The following is a 21,050-nucleotide window of genomic DNA, read 5'->3' on the forward strand; positions in this document are numbered from 1 at the left end:
AACAGACTATAGTTTTGGCAAGTCAGTTAGGACATCTACTTTGTACATGACACAAGTCACTTTTCCAAAAATTGTTTACAGACAGATTATTTCACTTATAATTCAAAGTATCACAATTCCAGTGGGTCAGAAGTGTACATACACTAAGTTGACTGTGCCTTTAAACAGCTTGGAAAACTCCAGAAAATGGTGTCATGGCTTGAGAAGCTTCAGACAGGCTAATTAACATCATTTGGAGGTGGAGGTGTACCTGTGGATGTATTTCAAGGCCTACCTTCAAACTCAGTGCCTCTTTGCTTGGCATCATGGGAAAATCAAAATATATCAGCCTCAGAAAAAATATTGTAGACCTCCACAAGTCTGGTTCATCCCTGGGAGCAATTTCCAAACACCTGAAGGTACCACGTTCATCTGTACAACCAATAGTAAGCAAGTATAAACACCATGGGACCACACAGCCATCATACAGCTCAGGAAGGAGACGCGTTCTGTCTCCTAGAGATGAACATACTTTGGTGGAAAAAGTGCAAATCAATCCCAGAACAACAGCAAAGGATGTTGTGAAAATGCTGGAGGAAACAGGTACAAACGTATCTATATCCACAGTAAAACGAGTCTTATATCGACATAACCTGAAAGGCCGCCCAGCAAGGAAGAAGCCACTGCTCCAAAACCGGCATAAAAAGCCAGACTACGGTTTGCAACTGCACATGGGGACAAAGATCGTACTTTGTGGAGAAATGTCCTCTGGTCTGATGAACTGCTTGGCCATATTGACCATCTTTATGTTTGGAGGAAAGGGGGATGCTTGCAAGCTGAAGTACACCATCCCAACCGTTAAGCATGGGGGTGGCAGCATCATGTTGTGGGGGTGTTTGCTGCAGGAGGGACTGGTGCATTTCACAAAATAGATGGCATCATGAGGAGGGACAATTATGTGGATATATTGAAGCAACATCTCAAGACATCAGTCAGGAAGTTAAAGCTTGGTCGCAAATGGGTCTTCCAAATGGACAATGACCCCAAGCATACTTCCAAAGTTGTGGCAAAATGGCTTAAGGACAACAAAGTCAAGGTATTGGAGTGGCCATCACAAAACCCTGACCTCAATCCTAGAACATTTGTAGGCAGAACTAAAAAAGTGTGTGCGAGCAAGGAGGCCTACAAACCTGATTCAGTTACACCAACTCTGTCAGGAGGAATGGGCCAAAGTTCATCAAACTTATTGTGGGAAGCTTGTGGAAGGCTACCCAAAACTGTTGACCCAAGTTAAACAATTTAAATACAATGCTACCAAATACTAATTGAGTGTATGTAAACTTCTGACCCACTGGGAATGTGATGAATGAAATAAAAGCTGAAATAAATCATTCTCTCTACTATTATTCTGACATTTCACATTCTTAAAATTAAGTGGATATCCTAACTGACCTAAAACAGGGAGTTTTTACTGGGATTAAATGTCAGGAATTGTGAAAACTGAGTTTAAATGTATTTGGCTAAGGTGTATTAAACTTCCGACTTCAACTGTATGTTGGATTATATGGTTTTATTTTATGTTGTGTATTTTCATATGTTTCGGGGACAATAAAGATATACAGAACTGAAAAAAAAGACAATGGTCAGTATGACTCATGATGTGATTTACAATGCTGGTATTCATCAACCTCTGAAGACATAGAGGAGATTTATTGGTCATCATGTTAAAACTGCTAAGCAAACTGCTAAGCATTCTGGTCCCAGATCTGTTTGTGCTCTTGCCAACTACTGTACATTGCTGTCTATGGAAGCTCGTTCCCACCATGCAATACATGTAATCTGACCACGAGTTATGAGATAGTAAGTCATAATTATGAAATAGTACGTCATTATTATGAGATAGCAAGTCATTATTATGAAATATGTAAGTCATAATCATGAGATACTAAGTCCTAATTATGAGATAGTAAGTCATTATTATGAGATACGTTTAGGCGATCTGTATCACATGAATTCAATGTGCACTTTGCATCAGGCCCTCCTCAACTTTCAAGGATAAACCTCATCGTGATCTCCAAAAGTATTGGGACAGTGACACAATTTGTTCTTATTTTGGGTTCTGTAGTCCAGCATTTTGGATTTGAAATTATTTAATGACTATGAGGTTAAATGCAGATTGTCAGCTTTTCATCCATATCGGGTGAACCGTTTAGAGATTACTGCACTTTATGTACATAGTCTTCCCATTTTAGGGGACCAAAAGTATTAGGACAATTTCACTTATATATATGTATAAAAGTAGTAAAAGGTTAAGTATTTGGTCCCATATTTATCGCACACCATGACTACATGAAGTTTGTGACTCTAACATTTTGTTGGATGCATTCGCTCTGTATTTTGGATGTGTTTCAGATTATTTTGTGCCCAATAGAAGTCAGTGCTGTCTTATTCAATAGAAATGAATGGTAAATAATGTATTGTATCATTTTGCAGTCACTTTAATTGTAAATAAGAATAGAATATGTTTCTAAACACTTCTGTATTCATGTGGATGCTATCATGATTACGGATAATCCTAATTGAATCATGCATTTAAAAAAACGCTAACCTCCTTTGTTATTGTAATGGTGAGAGGTTAGCATGTCTTGGGGGTGTGATGTGCTTCTGTAAATTTCTCCCTTATCACTATTCACAATTCATCAGGATGATCCGTAATCATAGTAGCATCCATATCAATGTAGAAGGGTTTAGAAACATATTGAACAACATAATTAGCACCCTTAGGTTAGTCAATGCATATGATTAAAATATCATTTATGTAGAAAATAAGATGATGTTCTTAGATCTGTGTCTTTGAGTGTGTAACAAGTTAAACCTGTAATCACTACAACCTATTGGAAAGCAATGACTTTTACCAATTTAGCCAGATTTGATTGATTGTGACAGGTTTCAATTAAACTGCTGCTACTGACTAGTTCCAGTGTACGGTAGATGTGTTGCTTCAAAACATGTGAAGCAACAAATATGAAAGACTTATCCACTAAAACATTTGCATAATTTAACATATTGTACATCTGACAGGATTTGTTACAAGTTTTTGCTGTTATAAACTTTACATAAAGTATTTTGAAAAGTGTGCTAATGTGTTTTAAAATGAAAAGGAACAAGAGACTGAAGGGGAATCATGATCAATGTAGTCATATCACACCTTCCACTAAGTGGCGCTATTGCTGATGTAGGGAACAGTTACAAAATATTTTTTTAAAGAAAGACAAAATAAAGAGAGAAAGAAAAAAGTATTGAGGGACAAAAGTGTATCCCCTCTGCCAGTGTGTGTGTGTGTGTGTGTGTGTGTTTGAGAGAGGGAGTGTGTTTGTCCTGGAACAGCTCTTCCACTTCCCGTCTCCCAGCACAGGACTGCTGCTGTGGAGATGGGACGCTGATCCAGACTGGGAATATTTCATGCCTGGAATCTTACATTTTAGAGCATTGTGAGGTACTGGGGAACACAGGAACTACTTGAAACAATCTGAAAGGAGATCATTTGGACTTGTTCTGGATTTTTTTATGTGTTAATTTTGTCGTTGGAGCCTTCTCCTGAAGCTGGAATAATGTCTCTGTGCAGTTGCAGGCAGGCCATGCTTGCAGCAGAGATCTGCACACTGATGGCCATTCTGGTGGCAGGCACTGCAGGACAAAGCCCTGACAGGAGGGAGGCAGGGTCCTCCTGCTATGGGGGGTTTGACCTTTACTTCGTTTTGGACAAGTGAGTGTGCTCCTCTGTCTTCTTGCAAGCTCCCAGTCTCACCTTACTGTAGAAGCATCCATAGCGGCTCTGTAAGATTCTGCTTCCATTTAGTCCCAACAAGTCACCTACCACGTTGGCCGTTTCTCTGCATTCTTATCAATTTTACCCAGATAAATACACTGAGCAATTACACTTTTCTTTACAAACTTCTCTAAACAAAAGGTAGTCTAATATTAATGTTTTGATAGCCAGATTAGCCATACTGTATCGCTCCAGGGCTCATTGGAAATGTATTAGTGTGTTAGGTGGGAGGGGGGGGGGGGGACTAAATCTGAGGAAGTAAATTAAGTTCCTCAGCTTCCTCACCTGCTCTATCACGAGGCTTCATAAATTTCTACAGGAAAATGGAAAGTAGAAATGGAAAAAACTGCCAACTAAACATATCTATAAACTTGCCGTGCTCTTATTGGCCTTAGAATAAGTTAGTGCTGTCTTACTCAATAGGCATCCTCTTGTGAGCAGTCACACTATTCAGGATGTAGGAAAGTTGCTTCGCAAACAAGATTGATTTTGGAACAAAATAGCCTTGCGAAACCATTAGTTCATATATTTTTTTACAAGTTATTTGGATGCATATGGTACTTACCATAAAGAGAACAATAAAATAAAAGAAGTTAAAGTCAGCTCTTGAAACTGGAAAAGCAACCACATCAGTTAGGAAGTGGCAAAACAGTGCATTGGTACGTTAGATTTGCTTTACTACTTTACCGTTCATCTCTCAGAGCAAATTCAAATCATTCAGATGGAATGTTCTATAGATCACATGCAGTATTTCACACACTTGAATCATAATGCAGTATGCATGTGTGTGACTGTGTTCATAGAGCATGCAGGACAATGAATGGTAGGCTCCTTCACTTCCCTTTCATAGTGTAATGTGGAGTGAGTTGGGAGAGCTCCTGTCTTTCTCTAGACCCCAACCCCCTCTCCATGTCTGTCTGGTCTGCAGAACCCTTTCACCATTAGGCCCAGATGTTCCAAAGCTCCAGAGTTTCTGGCAGCTGTGTCAGGACTGGGACTCATATCGCAGTACGGAGGATGGAAAAGTGGGAGGGAAGCAAAGGGAGGAAGAGAAAGAGAGGTGGAGAGAGAGAGAAAAAAGAGAGATCTTTTGATTCATCCTTTCCAATCAATGTATTCAGACTTTCAAGAAACAACATCTTTGAAGTATTGAAATTAAACGGATCCAGAAAATATGTGGGACATTCTATAACTATTCATATCTGCAGTATTGCTATTGTGTCAGTCGGAATCGGCCAATCACTCAAAACCTCTGGCACATCTGTGGGCTTATAGAAAAAGGCACGTGTTGCGATCCATCCATCCATGCATTGCTCTATGTGCCATACTTTTCTAAAGTCTAAAGTGTTCACATCTCAAAGTCGCAGTGACATTATCCTATTTGACTGGTGTTTTGGAAAATGCTGTGCTCACTTTGTGCTGCACCAGTGAATAATCATCTGAATAATATTTTTCCTTAATGCTGCCCAAACTACTCCCCATTTCAAAAGGTCCCTGCTTTTGTGACTGCACTAAAAAAACATATTTCTATGAAAACGTATTACATTAGTGCACACTTTTTCTCATTCTCTTGCTCTCTTTCTCTCCCACACACACACACACACACACACACACACACACACACACACACACACACACACACACACACACACACAATCCTCGTTCTGCTGGTTCTGCAGGGCAAAGATCATCTCTTCACTCAGACTAACTTTGATGTGATTCTGAAAAGATGCCTGACAGAAGTAAATCATAATGACATTTGTATAAAATGCATTCAAATTAACACCCCAAAGAGGATAAAGGATTATTCCACCACATCTCTTGTCGAAATGAAAAAAGCTAAGAAAGTACACAGTATTCTCAGAGGTGTCAGTAAAAGTCGGGGGGGAAACGATATTGATTTGCTCTGTGGTTTTATCGGTAACATTGTCATTACAGAGTTTCTCTTGGTTTCTTTCTTTCTCTATCACCCCAGATACGGTATATAATTGTATATAGTTTATTTTAATGCAGCTGTTTCTGCTCTCTGGCCAACTCCTTATGACATTAAGATGTTATATCAACAAATATGGCTGAATAAGCTGTAAGCAGGCCCAGGTAGACTTGAAGATAAAATTATCCATGGCAAGTGTATCAACATGCTTACATGCTTAGATGCTTGTGACTACTGCATGAGTTGAAATTGCATTCATCTCAGAATGCAGAATATTGAATGAACTGGCTTCTGGCCTGCTTAAAGGCCCAGAGCAGTCAACAACTAAATTGTCCTGTATTTTATATATATTTCCAACCTATGAGGTTGGAATAACACTGTGAAAATTGTGATAATGCCCTTTTAGTGTAAGAGCTGTTTGAAAATATGACCTTTACTCAAGTAGGAGTTTACTTGGTGACTTTCACTTTTACTTGAGTAATTTTCAATTAAAGTATCTTTACTTTTACTCAAGTATGGGAGTTGGTACTTTTTCCACCACTGGCCGCAGTTATTGTAAAGTTTTACCCAGCAAATATACATTTTATGTGATTGAACTATGTGATATTTGGCTATTCTGTTTTCATACATCATCTGAGTGATCTAACCAAATATAGTTAGCTAAAAGAAGAATACAATTTGACCCATTCTGAGACTTTGGCTTTTAGATGAACGTTAACCTAATTTACACAGACAAAGTAAATAGCAAAAAATCCTAGGTCTTTAAATATGTCATAACCAAGAATGCTAATGCTAGCTAGCTCGCTATCTTGTTCACTTGCTGACGTTAGCTTAGCTAATGTTGTTAGCTAACCCAGATCACAGACATTAAAACCAGTATACTGACCTGACCTGACCTAAAACAGGGAATTATTTACTAGGATTAAATTGGAATGTAAATTGGAAGGTGTATGTAAACTTCCAACTTCAACTGTATTGCATATAATTACCGTTGGAGTGCGTAATTGCCATGCGGTTTACATCAAATGCAACGGTGCCAAAAAAACAACAACAGCAGAATATAGGCTACAGTTGCCAGCAGAGGACTTCTTTGTTACCTAAAATAAAGACAATAGAATCAAAATTTAATGAGTAGACCTTGCCGCAGTTGAGAGGTTTATGGTATTATAAAAGCCTGCAGATGACCAATATAGCTCAATGCTATTTTTTAAGACGCAGGTGTCAAGCAGAGGTTAGTCAGGCGTTGGTATCAGGACATGTCAGTTAGACGTTCAATCCACAGGAGGTTGGTGGCACCTTAATTGTGGAGAACGGGCTTGGGGTAATGACTGGAGCGGAATCAGTGGAATAGTATCAAATACATCAAACACATGGTTTCCTGGTGTTTGATGCCATTTCATTTGCTCCGTTCTGACCATTATTATGAGCCATCCTCCCCTCAGCATTCTCCTGTGGTTTAATGGTAGGCGACAGTAGGTAGTTTGGCTCATTTTTGGCTCTTTTCACCCACCATATTCTAATTATTTTCACTTGCCCACTCTAACTATTCGCCTTCAGGTAATGGGTACTCAATCTAGTGGGCCACTGTAGGGTTATAATGGCCTGCAAAAAGGAGGTGTTGTTGCGAATTTGGAGGGCGGGTTGACATGAGACACACAGGCTACACAAGCACAGCCCCCAGTCTCCAGAATCTCAATATTATTTGTTTTATTGGGTCTGCTCATGTAGACTACTAACCTACAGTCATTAGAAAGATAGTTGCCATAAGGTTGGAAATACTACTGTTAGTAAAGCACCATGAATAAAGTTGTTAAAGTTGAATAAAGTTGTTATTATGAACTTCCCTTTGGTCATATAAACCTATAGATGTAGGGTCTTAATTTGAGACAGTTTTCAACAGCAGGAAAATAATCCTGCAGCGACAGGAAATGGTCATTATTATGTGGATTAGAATTCATATTTATTTAGGGGTTGATACATCTTCCATTAGGGCAAATCAAGTCTGACATTTTAAAGTGGAAATTACACACTTTAGAAGCCTTTTTAAACCTCATGCAGGAAAATTCTCAGCAACAAAAGAGTAATCAATTTAAGATTTTACATCTGTAGCTGTTAGACTCTCTAAAATACTGTAGGCTAAGCAAGGTGTTCGCCTAGGCTAAGCAACAGAACGATGTAGAGAATTTGAATGGCAGTCACAAGGACTCAAATGTATGGAGCGAGATACCTCCCAAAAGTTGAACGTACGTATCGTTAGGATCGTAAGAAACTCCCTACGTAATTGTTAGGATCGTAAGAAACTCCCTACGTAATTGTTAGGATCGTAAGAAACTCCCTACGTAATTGTTAGGATCGTAAGAAAACCCATGCGTGAAACATGAAACGTAACATTTAATCTGTGAATGTACAAACACCGTGTTCCGATTACGGACTAACATTTTAGGCTTGAACATATCTTGTGTTGCAATTTTGACGTACAATAACACCTTACGGAGTTTTGGTAGTTTCATCTCACCAACAAACAAAACAAATTCCCCACATGGCCTTTCAGGAGTGCCTCGTGAACAATCATAACACAATATAAAAAAATGTAAGCCAGGGAAACCGGAAAGAGGTATCCTGCACGTTTTCAAGTTAAAAGTCTCCATTTATTACTCCTCAGTTAAGTTTACATCACATTTAGGTAGCTAATGTAATGTATTTGTTTGCCAGCGCAAGTATAGGTAGCAATAACTGTATTATGCCTACAACAGTGAAGTTTCAGTTCACTAGGTGTGTCTCTATAGCATGGGCATAATTATCTCTGGGTGACGTGGACATCCCCATGCATGCACCTTATCAAAATATGACTAATTAAACATTGCACCATCCCATTCTCTGGGCTCTGTCTGCAATCATAAACAGTAGTATCTACCAGGAATAATGAAACATATAATAGATGTTTGGTGAATCTATGAATTAGGTATGACCACTGGATTCTTTGCCACTCAAAATGTTTGTTTTTTTAATAGATTCTTTTCATATTTATTTCATCACTCAAAATCTTGCCAAAGCATATTCTGTAGGAGGGGTTAATAAGACTTTATATGAATCGGGTCATGAACATATGGACTTTGAAATTAACAAGGGAGAGGTTAAACATAGTGTCACACCCTGATCTGTTTCACCTGTCCTTGACTCCACCCCCTCCAGGTGTCGCTCATCATCCCTGGTGTATTTATACTTGTGTTTTCTGTCTCTCTGTGCCAGTTTGTCTGGTTTGCCAAGTCAACCAGATGTCATCTCTTAGCTCCTATTTCCCCTCCAATCTCTATTTTTCCTAGTCATCCTGGTTTTGACCCTTGCCTGTCCTGACACCGAACCCGCCTGCCTGACCATTCTTCCTGCCCTGACCTCGAGCCTGCCTAACGTCTTGTACTGTTCGGACTCAGACCTGGTTACTGAACCACTGCCTGTCCTGACCTCGAGACTGTCTAACGCTCTGTACTGGTTGGACTCTGACCTGGTTTATGAACTCTCACCTGTATCCGACCTGCCTTTTGCCTACCACTTGTGTTATAATAGATATTGGAGCTCAACCTTCTGCCTCGTGTCTGCATATAGATCTCGCCTTGTGCCCTTATACATAGGCTAAATCTGGCATAAGCTTATTCCCACACTTTACAATAACTCTGTTGCAGTGGTCTTGGGTAGTCTCCGTATAGGCTCCATCACGACACTGTTGCCCAGCTGAAGAGCTTGTGATCTCCGTGCAGCAACACAGTACTATGAGCCTTCGAAACAGCACATCTCAGCCTCAGAAGATGCCCTTCTGGAGGCATGCATCAATAGAGTCATTATACTCTAATATTGGCCTACTAGCCAAATAAAGTGCAGAGCGTGCATGATGCGTGCAACTCGTCATTCCAACACATTTGAACATTTAACATTTAACATTTACATTTAAGTCATTTAGCAGACGCTCTTATCCAGAGCGACTTACAAATTGGTGCATTCACCTTATGACCTCCAGTGGAACAGTAGTGCATCTAAATCTTTTCAGGGGGAGGGGGGGTGAGAGGGATTACTTTATCCTATCCTAGGTATTCCTTAAAGAGGTGGGGTTTCAGGTGTCTCCGGAAGGTGGTGATTGACTCCGCTGTCCTGGCGTCGTGAGGGAGTTTGTTCCACCATTGGGGGGCCAGAGCAGCGAACAGTTTTGACTGGGCTGAGCGGGAACTGTACTTCCTCAGTGGTAGGGAGGCGAGCAGGCCAGAGGTGGATGAACGCAGTGCCCTTGTTTGGGTGTAGGGCCTGATCAGAGCCTGGAGGTACTGAGGTGCCGTTCCCCTCACAGCTCCGTAGGCAAGCACCATGGTCTTGTAGCGGATGCGAGCTTCAACTGGAAGCCAGTGGAGGGAGCGGAGGAGCGGGGTGACGTGAGAGAACTTGGGAAGGTTGAACACCAGACGGGCTGCGGCGTTCTGGATGAGTTGTAGGGGTTTAATGGCACAGGCAGGAGCCCAGCCAACAGCGAGTTGCAGTAATCCAGACGGGAGATGACAAGTGCCTGGATTAGGACCTGCGCCGCTTCCTGTGTGAGGCAGGGTCGTACTCTGCGGATGTTGTAGAGCATGAACCTACAGGAACGGGCCACCGCCTTGATGTTAGTTGAGAACGACAGGGTGTTGTCCAGGATCACGCCAAGGTTCTTAGCGCTCTGGGAGGAGGACACAATGGAGTTGTCAACCGTGATGGCGAGATCATGGAACGGGCAGTCCTTCCCCGGGAGGAAGAGCAGTTCCGTCTTGCCGAGGTTCAGCTTGAGGTGGTGATCCGTCATCCACACGGATATGTCTGCCAGACATGCAGAGATGCGATTCGCCACCTGGTCATCAGAAGGGGAAAGGAGAAGATTAATTGTGTGTCGTCTGCATAGCAATGATAGGAGAGACCATGTGAGGTTATGACAGAGCCAAGTGACTTGGTGTATAGCGAGAATAGGAGAGGGCCTAGAACAGAGCCCTGGGGACACCAGTGGTGAGAGCACGTGGTGTGGAGACGGATTCTCGCCACGCCACCTGGTAGGAGCGACCTGTCAGGTAGGACGCAATCAAGCGTGGGCCACGCCGGAGATGCCCAACTCGGAGAGGGTGGAGAGGAGGATCTGATGGTTCACAGTATCGAAGGCAGCCGATAGGTCTAGAAGGATGAGAGCAGAGGAGAGAGAGTTAGCTTTAGCAGTGCGGAGCGCCTCCGTGATACAGAGAAGAGCAGTCTCAGTTGAATGACTAGTCTTGAAACCTGACTGATTTGGATCAAGAAGGTCATTCTGAGAGAGATAGCGGGAGAGCTGGCCAAGGACGGCACGTTCAAGAGTTTTGGAGAGAAAAGAAAGAAGGGATACTGGTCTGTAGTTGTTGACATCGGAGGGATCGAGTGTAGGTTTTTTCAGAAGGGGTGCAACTCTCGCTCTCTTGAAGACGGAAGGGACGTAGCCAGCGGTCAGGGATGAGTTGATGAGCGAGGTGAGGTAGGGGAGGAGGTCTCCGGAAATGGTCTGGAGAAGAGAGGAGGGGATAGGGTCAAGCGGGCAGGTTGTAGGGCGGCCGGCCGTCACAAGACGCGAGATTTCATCTGGAGAGAGAGGGGAGAAAGAGGTCAGAGCACAGGGTAGGGCAGTGTGAGCAGAACCAGCGGTGTCGTTTGACTTAGCAAACGAGGATCGGATGTCGTCGACCTTCTTTTCAAAATGGTTGACGAAGTCATCTGCAGAGAGGGAGGAGGGGGGAGGGGAGGAGGATTCAGGAGGGAGGAGAAGGTTGCAAAGAGCTTCCTAGGGTTAGAGGCAGATGCTTGGAATTTAGAGTGGTAGAAAGTGGCTTTAGCAGCAGAGAGAGAAGAGGAAAATGTAGAGAGGAGGAGTGAAAGGATGTCAGGTCCGCAGGGAGGCGAGTTTTCCTCCATTTCCCTCGGCTGCCCGGAGCCCTGTTCTGTGAGCTCGCAATGAGTCGTCGAGCCACGGAGCGGGAGGGGAGGACCGAGCCGGCCTGGAGGATAGGGGACATAGAGAGTCAAAGGATGCAGAAAGGGAGGAGAGGAGGGTTGAGGAGGCAGAATCAGGAGATAGGTTGGAGAAGGTTTGAGCAGAGGGAAGAGATGATAGGATGGAAGAGGAGAGAGTAGCGGGGGAGAGAGAGCGAAGGTTGGGACGGCGCGATACCATCCAGTAGGGGCAGTGTGGGAAGTGTTGGATGAGAGCGAGAGGGAAAAGGATACAAGGTAGTGGTCGGAGACTTGGAGGGGAGTTGCAACGAGGTTAGTGGAAGAACAGCATCTAGTAAAGATGAGGTCGAGCGTATTTCCTGCCTTGTGAGTAGGGGGAAGGTGAGAGGGTGAGGTCAAAGAGGAGAGGAGTGGAAAGAAGGAGGCAGAGAGGAATGAGTCAAGGTAGGCGTGGGGAGGTTAAAGTCGCCCAGAACTGTGAGAGGTGAGCCGTCCTCAGGAAAGGAGCTTATCAAGGCATCAAGCTCATTGATGAACTCTCCGAGGAACCTGGAGGGCGATAAATGATAAGGATGTTAAGCTTGAAAGGGCTGGTAACTGTGACAGCATGGAATTCAAAGGAGGCGATAGACAGATGGGTAAGGGGAGAAAGAGAGAATGACCACTTGGGAGAGATGAGGATCCCTGTGCCACCACCCCGCTGACCAGAAGCTCTCGGGGTGTGCGAGAACACGTGGGCAGACGAAGAGAGAGCAGTAGGAGTAGCAGTGTTGTCTGTGGTGATCCATGTTTCCGTCAGTGCCAAGAAGTCGAGGGACTGGAGGAGACATAGGCGGAGATGAACTCTGCCTTGTTGGCCGCAGATCGGCAGTTCCAGAGGCTACCGGAGACCTGGAACTCCACGTGGGTCGTGCGCTGGGACCACCAGATTAGGGTGGCCGCGGCCACGCGGTGTGGAGCGTTTGTATGGTCTGTGCAGAGAGGAGAGAACAGGGATAGACAGACACATAGTTGACAGGCTACACAAGAGGCTACGCTAATGCAAAGGAGATTGGAATGACAAGTGGACTACACGTCACGAGTGTTCAGAGAGTTAAGCTTACGTAGCAAGAATCTTATTGACTAAAATGATTAAAATGATACAGTACTGCTGAAGTAGGCTAGCTGGCAGAGGCTGCGTTGTTGACTAAGTAGGCTAGTTGGCATTGGCTGCGTTGTTGACACTACACTAATCAAGTCGTTCCGTTGAGTGTAATAGTTTCTACTGTGCTGCTATTCGGGGCTAGCTGGCTAGCTAGCAGTGTTGATTACGTTACGTTGCGTTAAAAGAACGACAATAGCTGGCTAACTAACCTAGGAAGTCGCTCTAGACTACACAATTATCTTTGATACAAAGACGGCTGTGTAGCTAGCTATGTAGCTAGCTACGATCAAACAAATCAAGCCGTTGTACTGTAATGAAATGAAATGAAAAATGTGATACTACCTGTGGAGCGAGCGAAATGCGACCGGATTGTTGAGTGCAGAAGTTCTGTTCGGTAGACGTTGGCTAGCTGTTGGCTAGCTAGCAGAGTCTCCTATGTTAAGGACGACATAAAACTACACACTCTAAACTACACAATTATCTTGGGTACGAAGACAGCAAAGACAACTATGTAGCTAGCTAACACTACACTAATCAAGTCGTTCAGTTGAGTGTAATAGTTGTGCTGCTAATCGGTAGACGGTGGACTAGCTAACGGTGGACGTTAGCTAGCTGGCTAGCTGCAGGGCAGTGTAGACTGCGTTAGGACGACGAAATACGATAATTACGCAATTATCTATGAAACAAAGACGGCTGTGTAGCTAGCTAAGAAGAAATTGATAAGATTAGACAAATCAAACCGTTGTACTATAATGAAATGTAATGAAATGTAATACTACCTGCGGACCGAGTGCAGATGCGACCGCTCGCTCCAACCGCTCGCTCCAACCCGGAAGTGCCTCATCCTTCATTTACTTCAGTCAGTCAGTACGTCAGTCATTTGTCTGAGTTGCAATAGGAACTCAATCAAAGGGAAATGAACAGACTTATCCATTTCTTTATTGAAATCCATGTGAGTATTCAAAATGATCTAAATTCTCAAGTTCTTTAGCCTGTCACTTTAATAATTCAATGTTAAATGTAAGCCTATTGTGGTGGAAATTCTAACCAAGTGAGAGATGCTTCAAACAATCATACTTTAATATTGATGAATTATTGCAGTAATGGAGCTGGTCAACAATCACTCCAAGTTGATTGCTGAGAACCCAACGAGTAGAACTGAGCCACAGCATTTTATAGTTAAGACACATCCTCCTGAATACATGACTAACAACAGATGTGTGGAATGTGTAGTGGAAATGTCCTGTATTACCAAATCACAAGAGAGCAAACCACACACAAGACAGTTATCATAAAGTCCATCTTTAATTATATGAGCTCCATCACAACCCTGTGACTCTCAGATCAATTCAGTGTCTATAAATGAATTCTCTGAGAGTGCTTACACATTGCAACTGAGATCCTTTATAGCAAAGACACACATAGCCAGACAGCATTGGCTACAAATTATCGTTCAGCTTTGGTCTCCTGAACTATGTTCTTATCTCGCTCTTGGTACCACTCAGAACCAAAAACACTACCTCTTCCAATGGCATATATGAAATACACCCCCTCCTGGACAAGATCACAGAGAGACAGTGACTGGCACGCAGACATTGTGGAGCCAAGAGATAATTGGTTCCCCCTCAATCATCCCTTCACATGGTTTAAAAGATACGTTTACACATGACATATTCACAGATAAGACTAACCAGACCTCTCCCCTCTCTGGGCCCAAGTAACTTTTTCCCACATAAGCATGCTATAAAATGAACAAAACATCTTATTTATAAATGTTACCTAAAGAATTCTGATTCTGCCACGACAAATGAGTCAAAAGGTTAGGATTTGGATGTGAGAAAGGAGTATCCCCCAGCCAGATAGCATTTGCTGTGAAGACTGTTCCAATTGTATAGAAATCAGCGTTCTTCTTCTTATCCGCTATCCATACCAAAGCCATCTCCTCCCTGGTACCTCAGTACACAAACACCAATTCAATCTAGGTACCATCACCATAAATCAATTGCCAGCGCCAAGCCCCAGAGGCCCAACTCAGTCCACACAGACACAGATGACAGAGTACTCATCAAAGCTATTCGATGCATAAACAGTGTTAAAACAATCTTGTCATTTTCCACCATTATATCCAAATAAAAAATAGTCCTTCGACTTGTAGAAATTGCAATTTAGGCTATAATTTTGTGTGCTGGTATCTTGCAAAGTAATTTAGAACTCTTTGTGTTTTATAACTGTTTTTATCACAGGCCTATAAATATAGCCTCTAAATAAATGTTTAACAAACTATTTGAAGAAGCATGTGCAGTGGGCGATAGGGAAAACAGATCTGGCAAGACGAATAGGCTACAAATAGTCTTGATCATTTGGGACCCCGTGGATATTTCGCCCAGAACAGGTTATAGCCAAGATTTTATCAATATTTTGTTTTGTCTTATTTATTGATATGGGTACAGAGGCTGTGCAATGGAATGTGCAATGCAAATGGCTATAACAAGCCAACATACAGAGTGGAATTTACTAATACAACAGTTAAAATGCCTAATATAAGTCCTACAGTCTGTGCTCCCAAATACTGGAAAAAGTGTGATTCATTAGGTTACATGATCACCACAGTAGCCACACGCAGCTATAAAAATAAATAATGCAATTGTATGGCCATTAAATAACACAACAGCATGGCATATTTAGAGAGCGGAATAGGCCAAGCCTAAGTCATAAATACTTTCTATTTTGCAGCTCAAGCGGTTATTCTAGACAACGCTCTTCTGTACCGTTTATCATTCTCACAGAAGTCATTTGCTGAAGGCCCAAGCCTATTCTCCGCTATCTACTGGTATCATGTCGTCATTGAATGCAGTTCTAAAACAAGCTCTAGACTTTTATTTTGGAAATGAAACCCGAAGATGCAAAGCAACTCTAATGTCTGGGCTAGAGTTGCTTGATTGACTAGCTAACTTCGACTAGATACATTCGGTTCATGTCCTTTACTGATGCCACATTACTGACAAAATGTTTGTACATATAAAAAAAGATCTGTAACCGAGTAAAGGGAGACGTAAGAAGTAAGAATTGAACGTGTAAATGTTAATTTATAGTTGTAACATAGGGTTTGTACGTTTACAGATATAATTTCAAGTTTACGTTTCATGTTTCACGCATGGCTTTTCTTACGATCCTAACAATTTAGGTATGTTTTTTCTTACAATCCTAATGATACGTACGTTCAACCTTTTGGCAGCTATCTCACTCCATAAACATGTCTCTTTGCAGCAGACCAGGTGCCAGAATGAATCAGTTGGACGGGCCTTTGATTTCCATATTTCTGTTTATGTGTGCAGGTGCTTGCATTTTCCAATTTGTTTTATATGGCTGTAATAGTAAAGCCCTTAGGCAGCTCGTGAGTTTCAAGTTTGGCTGAAACTTACAATTGCATCCAACCATTTCTACCGATTTGCATGATAGTTTCATTTCAATAATAACGTTTTCATTTCTCTAAATCATTGTCTTGTGGTTAACAATCTAAAGTGAAATTATAAAAATCTAAAAGTTCAAATTGAACTATGGCAAAAGCACTAACCTCTGCATATGGACACATTGATACACTGTGATCAATTGGCAGATAAAGAAATGAGAGCATAGAACTCAGAGAGAGCCTATAGACCAATACAGCAGTAGGCCTAAAACTTCCATCGCCAACTAACTAAAATACGTAGGCCTAAAGCCGACAAATATAAACAGTAGAAAATATCTTGATGAAAATGGCGGTTCTTTCAATCATATTCATCTCTCTCTGCCTCCCTTTCTATCTGTCTCGACTTGAGCTATTGCTAGTATCAAATCATCACTGGGTCCAGCCTGAAGCAGTGGCTAGCAAACTTGCAACATTATATCAACCAGCCTATTCCGGGCCCTCAGAGTTTCCTGCACCAGGGAGCTCAGGACAGAAAACTGTTTTTTATTACATTTCCACTGGATATGTACAGTGCATCCGGAAAGTATTCAGACACTTTGACTTTTTCCATATTTTGTTAGGTTACAGCCTTATTATAAAATGGATTGAATTGTTTTTTTCTCCTCATCAATCTACAGTTGTGGCCACAAGTTTGTGAAAATTAATATGTGTGTAATTCTCAAAAGTCTGCTGCTTCAATGTCTTTAGATATTTTTGTCAGATGTTACTATGGAATACTGAAGTATAATTACAAGCATTTCATAAGTGTCAAAGGCTTTTATTGACAATTCCATGAAGTTGATGCAAAGAGTCAATATGTGCAGTGTTGACCTTTCTTTTTCAAGACCTCTGCAATCTGCCCTGGCATGATGTCAATTAACTTCTGGGCCACATCCTGACTGATGGCAGCCCATTCTTGCATAATCAAAGCTTGGAGTTTGTCAGAATTTGTGGGCTTTTGTTTGTCCACCTGCCTCTTGAGGATTGACCACAAGTTCTCAATGGGATTAAGGTCTGGGGAGTTTCCTGGCCATAGACCCAAAATATCGATGTTTTGTTCCCCGAGCCACTTAGTTATCACCTTTGCCTTATGGCAAGGTGCTTCATCATGCTGGAAAATGCATTGTTCGTCACCAAACTCTTCCTGGATGGTTGGGAGAAGTTACTCTCGGAGGATGTGTTGGTACCATTCTTTATTCATGGCTGTGTTCTTAGGCAAAATTGTGAGTGAGGCCACTCCCTTAGCTGAGAAGAAACCCCACACATGAATGGTCGCAGGATGCTTTATTGTTGGCATGACACAGGACTGATGGTAGCGCTCACCTTGTCTTCTGCGCACAAGCTTTTTTTCCGGATGCCCCAAACAATCGGAAAGGGGATTCATCAGAGAAAATTACTTTACCATAGTCCTCAGCAGTCCAATCCCTGTACCTTTTGCAGAATATCAGTCTGTCCCTGATGTTTTTCCTGGAGAGAAGTGGCTTCTTTGCTGCCCTTCTTGACACCAGGCCATCCTCCAAAAGTCTTCACCTCACTGTGCGTGCAGATGCACTCACACCTGCCTGCTGCAATTCCTGAGCAAGCTTTGTACTGGTGGTTCCCCGGTCCCGCAGCTGAATCAACTTTAGGACACGGTCCTGGCGCTTGCTGGACTTTTTTGGGCGCCCTGAAGCCTTCTTCACAACAATTGAACTGCTCTCCTTGAAGTTCTTGATGATCTGATAAATGGTTGATTTAGGTGCAATCTTACTGGCAGCAATATCCTTGCCTGTGAAGCCCTTTTTGTGCAAAGCAATGATGAAGGCACGTGTTTCCTTGCAGATAACCGTGGTTGACAGAGGAAGACCAATGATTCCAAGCACCACCCTCCTTTTGATGCTTCCAGTCTGTTATTCGAACTCAATCAGCATGACAGAGTGATCTCCAGCCTTGTCCTCATTAACACTCAGACCTGTGTTAATGAGAGAATCACTGACATGATGTCAGCTGGTCCTTTTGTGGCAGGGCTGAAATGCAGTGGAAATGTTTTTGGGCGATTCAGTTCATTTGCATGGCAAAGAGGGACTTGGCAATTAATTTGATCACTCTTCATAACATTCTGGAGTATATGCAAATTGCCATCAAACACACTCAGGCAGCAGACTTTGTGAAAATGAATATTTGTGTCATTCTCAAAACTTTTGGCCACGACTGTACACACAATAGCCCATAATGACAAAGCAAAAGCAAATGTATACAAATATATAAACTAAAATCACACATTTACATAAGTATGGCACACCTGTATTTAGGGAGTTTCTCCCATTCTTTTCTGCAGATCCTCTCATGCTCTGTCAGGTTGGATGGGGAGTGTCGCTGCACAGTTATTTTCATGTCTCTCCAGAGATATTCGATCGGGTGCAAGTCTGGTCTCTGGCTGGGCCACCGAAAGGCCATTGAGACTTGTCCCAAAGCCACTCCTGCGTTGTCTTGGCTGTGTGCTTAAGGTCATTGTCCGAAGGTGAATCTTCGCCCCCAGTCTGAGGTCCTGAGTGCTTTGGAGCAGCTTTTCATCTAAGATCACTCTGTACTTTGCACCCTTCATCTTCCACTTGATCCTAATTAGTCTCCCAGTCCCTGCCGCTGAGAAACTTCCCCACATTATGATGCTGCCACCACCATGTTTCACCATAGAGAGGGTGTCAGGTTTCCTGAAGCTTGGCATTCATGCCAAAGAGTTCAATCTTGGTTTCTCCAGAGTAGAGAATCTAGTTTATCATGGTCTGAGAGTTTTAGGTGCCTTTTGGCAAACTCCAAGTGGGCTGGCATGTGACTTTTACTGAGGAGTGGCTTCCATCTGGTCACTCTACCATAAAGGCCTGATTGGTGGAGTGCTGTAGAGATGGTTGTCCTTCTGGAAGGTTCTCCCATCTCCACAGAGGAACTCTGGAGCTCTGTCAGAGTGACCATTGGGTTCTTGGTCACCTCCCTGATCAAGGCCCTTCTCCCTCAATTGCACAGAAGGTTACAAAAAGTGCATTTACTGTTGGTGTAATTAAGCATGATCCAGGAGAATGATCCAATATCACTATGTCATGGATTTCTTTAACCCAGTTAATTGTAGAGAGCATTTTTTAAATAAAAGTGTAATAAATTCTTGAATAGCATTTCTTACTTGGAGAAAAAAATGTATTGTCTTTTGTAGTTGGGAATAGTAATCTCCAGGTGTCCTGTAAATTATTTGTAGAGATTACATTTTTCAGCCTCCTTGGAGTTTCCTTGGATTTGCTTTTTTATTGCTACGTCTGTCGATTTCATCGACTGTATGACTTTGGTGCCATGTCATTGACTGTGCCGTCATGCACCAGATTGATATAACATATGATGTGGTTAGCTGAAACCTAAAATACCTATCCAGGATTTGTAATATCTGGCATGCATCAGAAACGTCTGAGCAGGGGAACACAACCTTTATCAAATTAGGTAATGCTCTGTAGGTGGGGCGCCGGTGAGCTGATTGGAGGACACACAGGAGCAGTGATTGGTTTGTGGATAGGTCAATCATGGTAGCTTTACAGCTCCACAATAACAGACATCTTCCAACCTTTCTTTCAGGTCAGGGAGTGTACAGCACCACTGGAATGAGATATATTACTTTGTTGATCATCTGGCTCATAAATTCATAAGGTATAGTATAGTGTTACCTGGATACACCACTACATGTCCCAGAGAGCTCAATTAATATACACTGGTCAAGTCCAGTAAGGATGTAAACAGACATGTTATTGAACAAACTATTTGGACAAAACAGCAACACACAAAGAGATTATGTCAGTCAACTGTGGAAATAACCCCCCCATCCTTCTCTCTCGCTAGTCCTCAGCTGCGGATGTCCTTCATTGTGTTTTCTACAGAGGGACGGATCCTGATGAAACTAACAGAAGACAGGCAAGGCATAATCCCTCAAACCGTTGTGCTTATGCTTTAACTACTCACAACTAACACAGGCAGGATTTATACAATACACCACCTTTAGTGACCTACTCATTTTCTTCATTGGTCAATATTTTTGTGGAAGGTACTGTGTGACAATCTTTCTATTGTGGGGTACAGCCCACATGATACACTGACAGTACAAATGGCCTGTAATTTTTTTGTGTGTGTGTGAGCAGGGAGCAGATTCGGGCAGGCCTGGAGGAGCTCCGTATGGTGCACCCTGGGGGAGACACTTTCATGCACAAAGGGTTCCAAAGGGTGAGTAGTGGATTGGAAGCCAGTAGCTGAAGGTAACTAGGCAACAGCTTGACTTCCTACTGCAAAAATTAGAACAAGATATTTTTGTGTTCCAATAACCATTCTTATCTCTCTATATGGGTAAAAGCAGAAGACAAAATGCTGTCTCAATAAAGTATTCTTCTAAAAACCCTTCTATCTGCTCTTCCAGGCCAGTGAACAAATCTACTATGCTGGAGACAGTGAGTAAATTATTCTTGTTATTTGCACTTGGAAAAATGATTTGGGTAGAACTCTCATTATGCTCCCAGTCATAAGCAGACACGGATGAAAAGCTACCAGTACAATTCAAACCTATTGATCCTTGTTGAACCCTTTACCAAGAAACTATGGTGTCAGAAGTGTTAGAATTGAAGAGGTGTCCGATTGAATTATCCTATTATTTTCTTCCCCTTCAGTGACAGTACAGTATGTCCTCTGAGAAGTCTTCTGTTCTGCTCTGTTGTCTTGTTCTAACTGT

The 21,050-nt window shown here is 42.4% G+C and overlaps 1 protein-coding gene across 1 annotated transcript in view; it reads left to right on the top strand.

Moving 5' to 3' along the window:
- Nucleotides 1-3,326: 3,326 nt before the first annotated feature.
- The window catches only part of antxr1b (ANTXR cell adhesion molecule 1b), a 36,374-nt gene continuing 18,650 nt past the window's right edge, over nucleotides 3,327-21,050 (top strand). The window contains exons 1-5 of the mRNA XM_029653899.2: nucleotides 3,327-3,745; nucleotides 19,913-19,984; nucleotides 20,174-20,245; nucleotides 20,470-20,551; nucleotides 20,742-20,772. Coding sequence (XP_029509759.2) covers nucleotides 3,591-3,745; nucleotides 19,913-19,984; nucleotides 20,174-20,245; nucleotides 20,470-20,551; nucleotides 20,742-20,772 — 412 coding nt within the window. The 5' untranslated portion in view covers nucleotides 3,327-3,590. The remainder of the gene's footprint in view (nucleotides 3,746-19,912; nucleotides 19,985-20,173; nucleotides 20,246-20,469; nucleotides 20,552-20,741; nucleotides 20,773-21,050) is intronic.

This window comes from Oncorhynchus nerka, linkage group LG4 (genome assembly GCF_034236695.1).
Source record: "Oncorhynchus nerka isolate Pitt River linkage group LG4, Oner_Uvic_2.0, whole genome shotgun sequence".
Classification (NCBI taxonomy): domain Eukaryota; kingdom Metazoa; phylum Chordata; class Actinopteri; order Salmoniformes; family Salmonidae; genus Oncorhynchus; species Oncorhynchus nerka.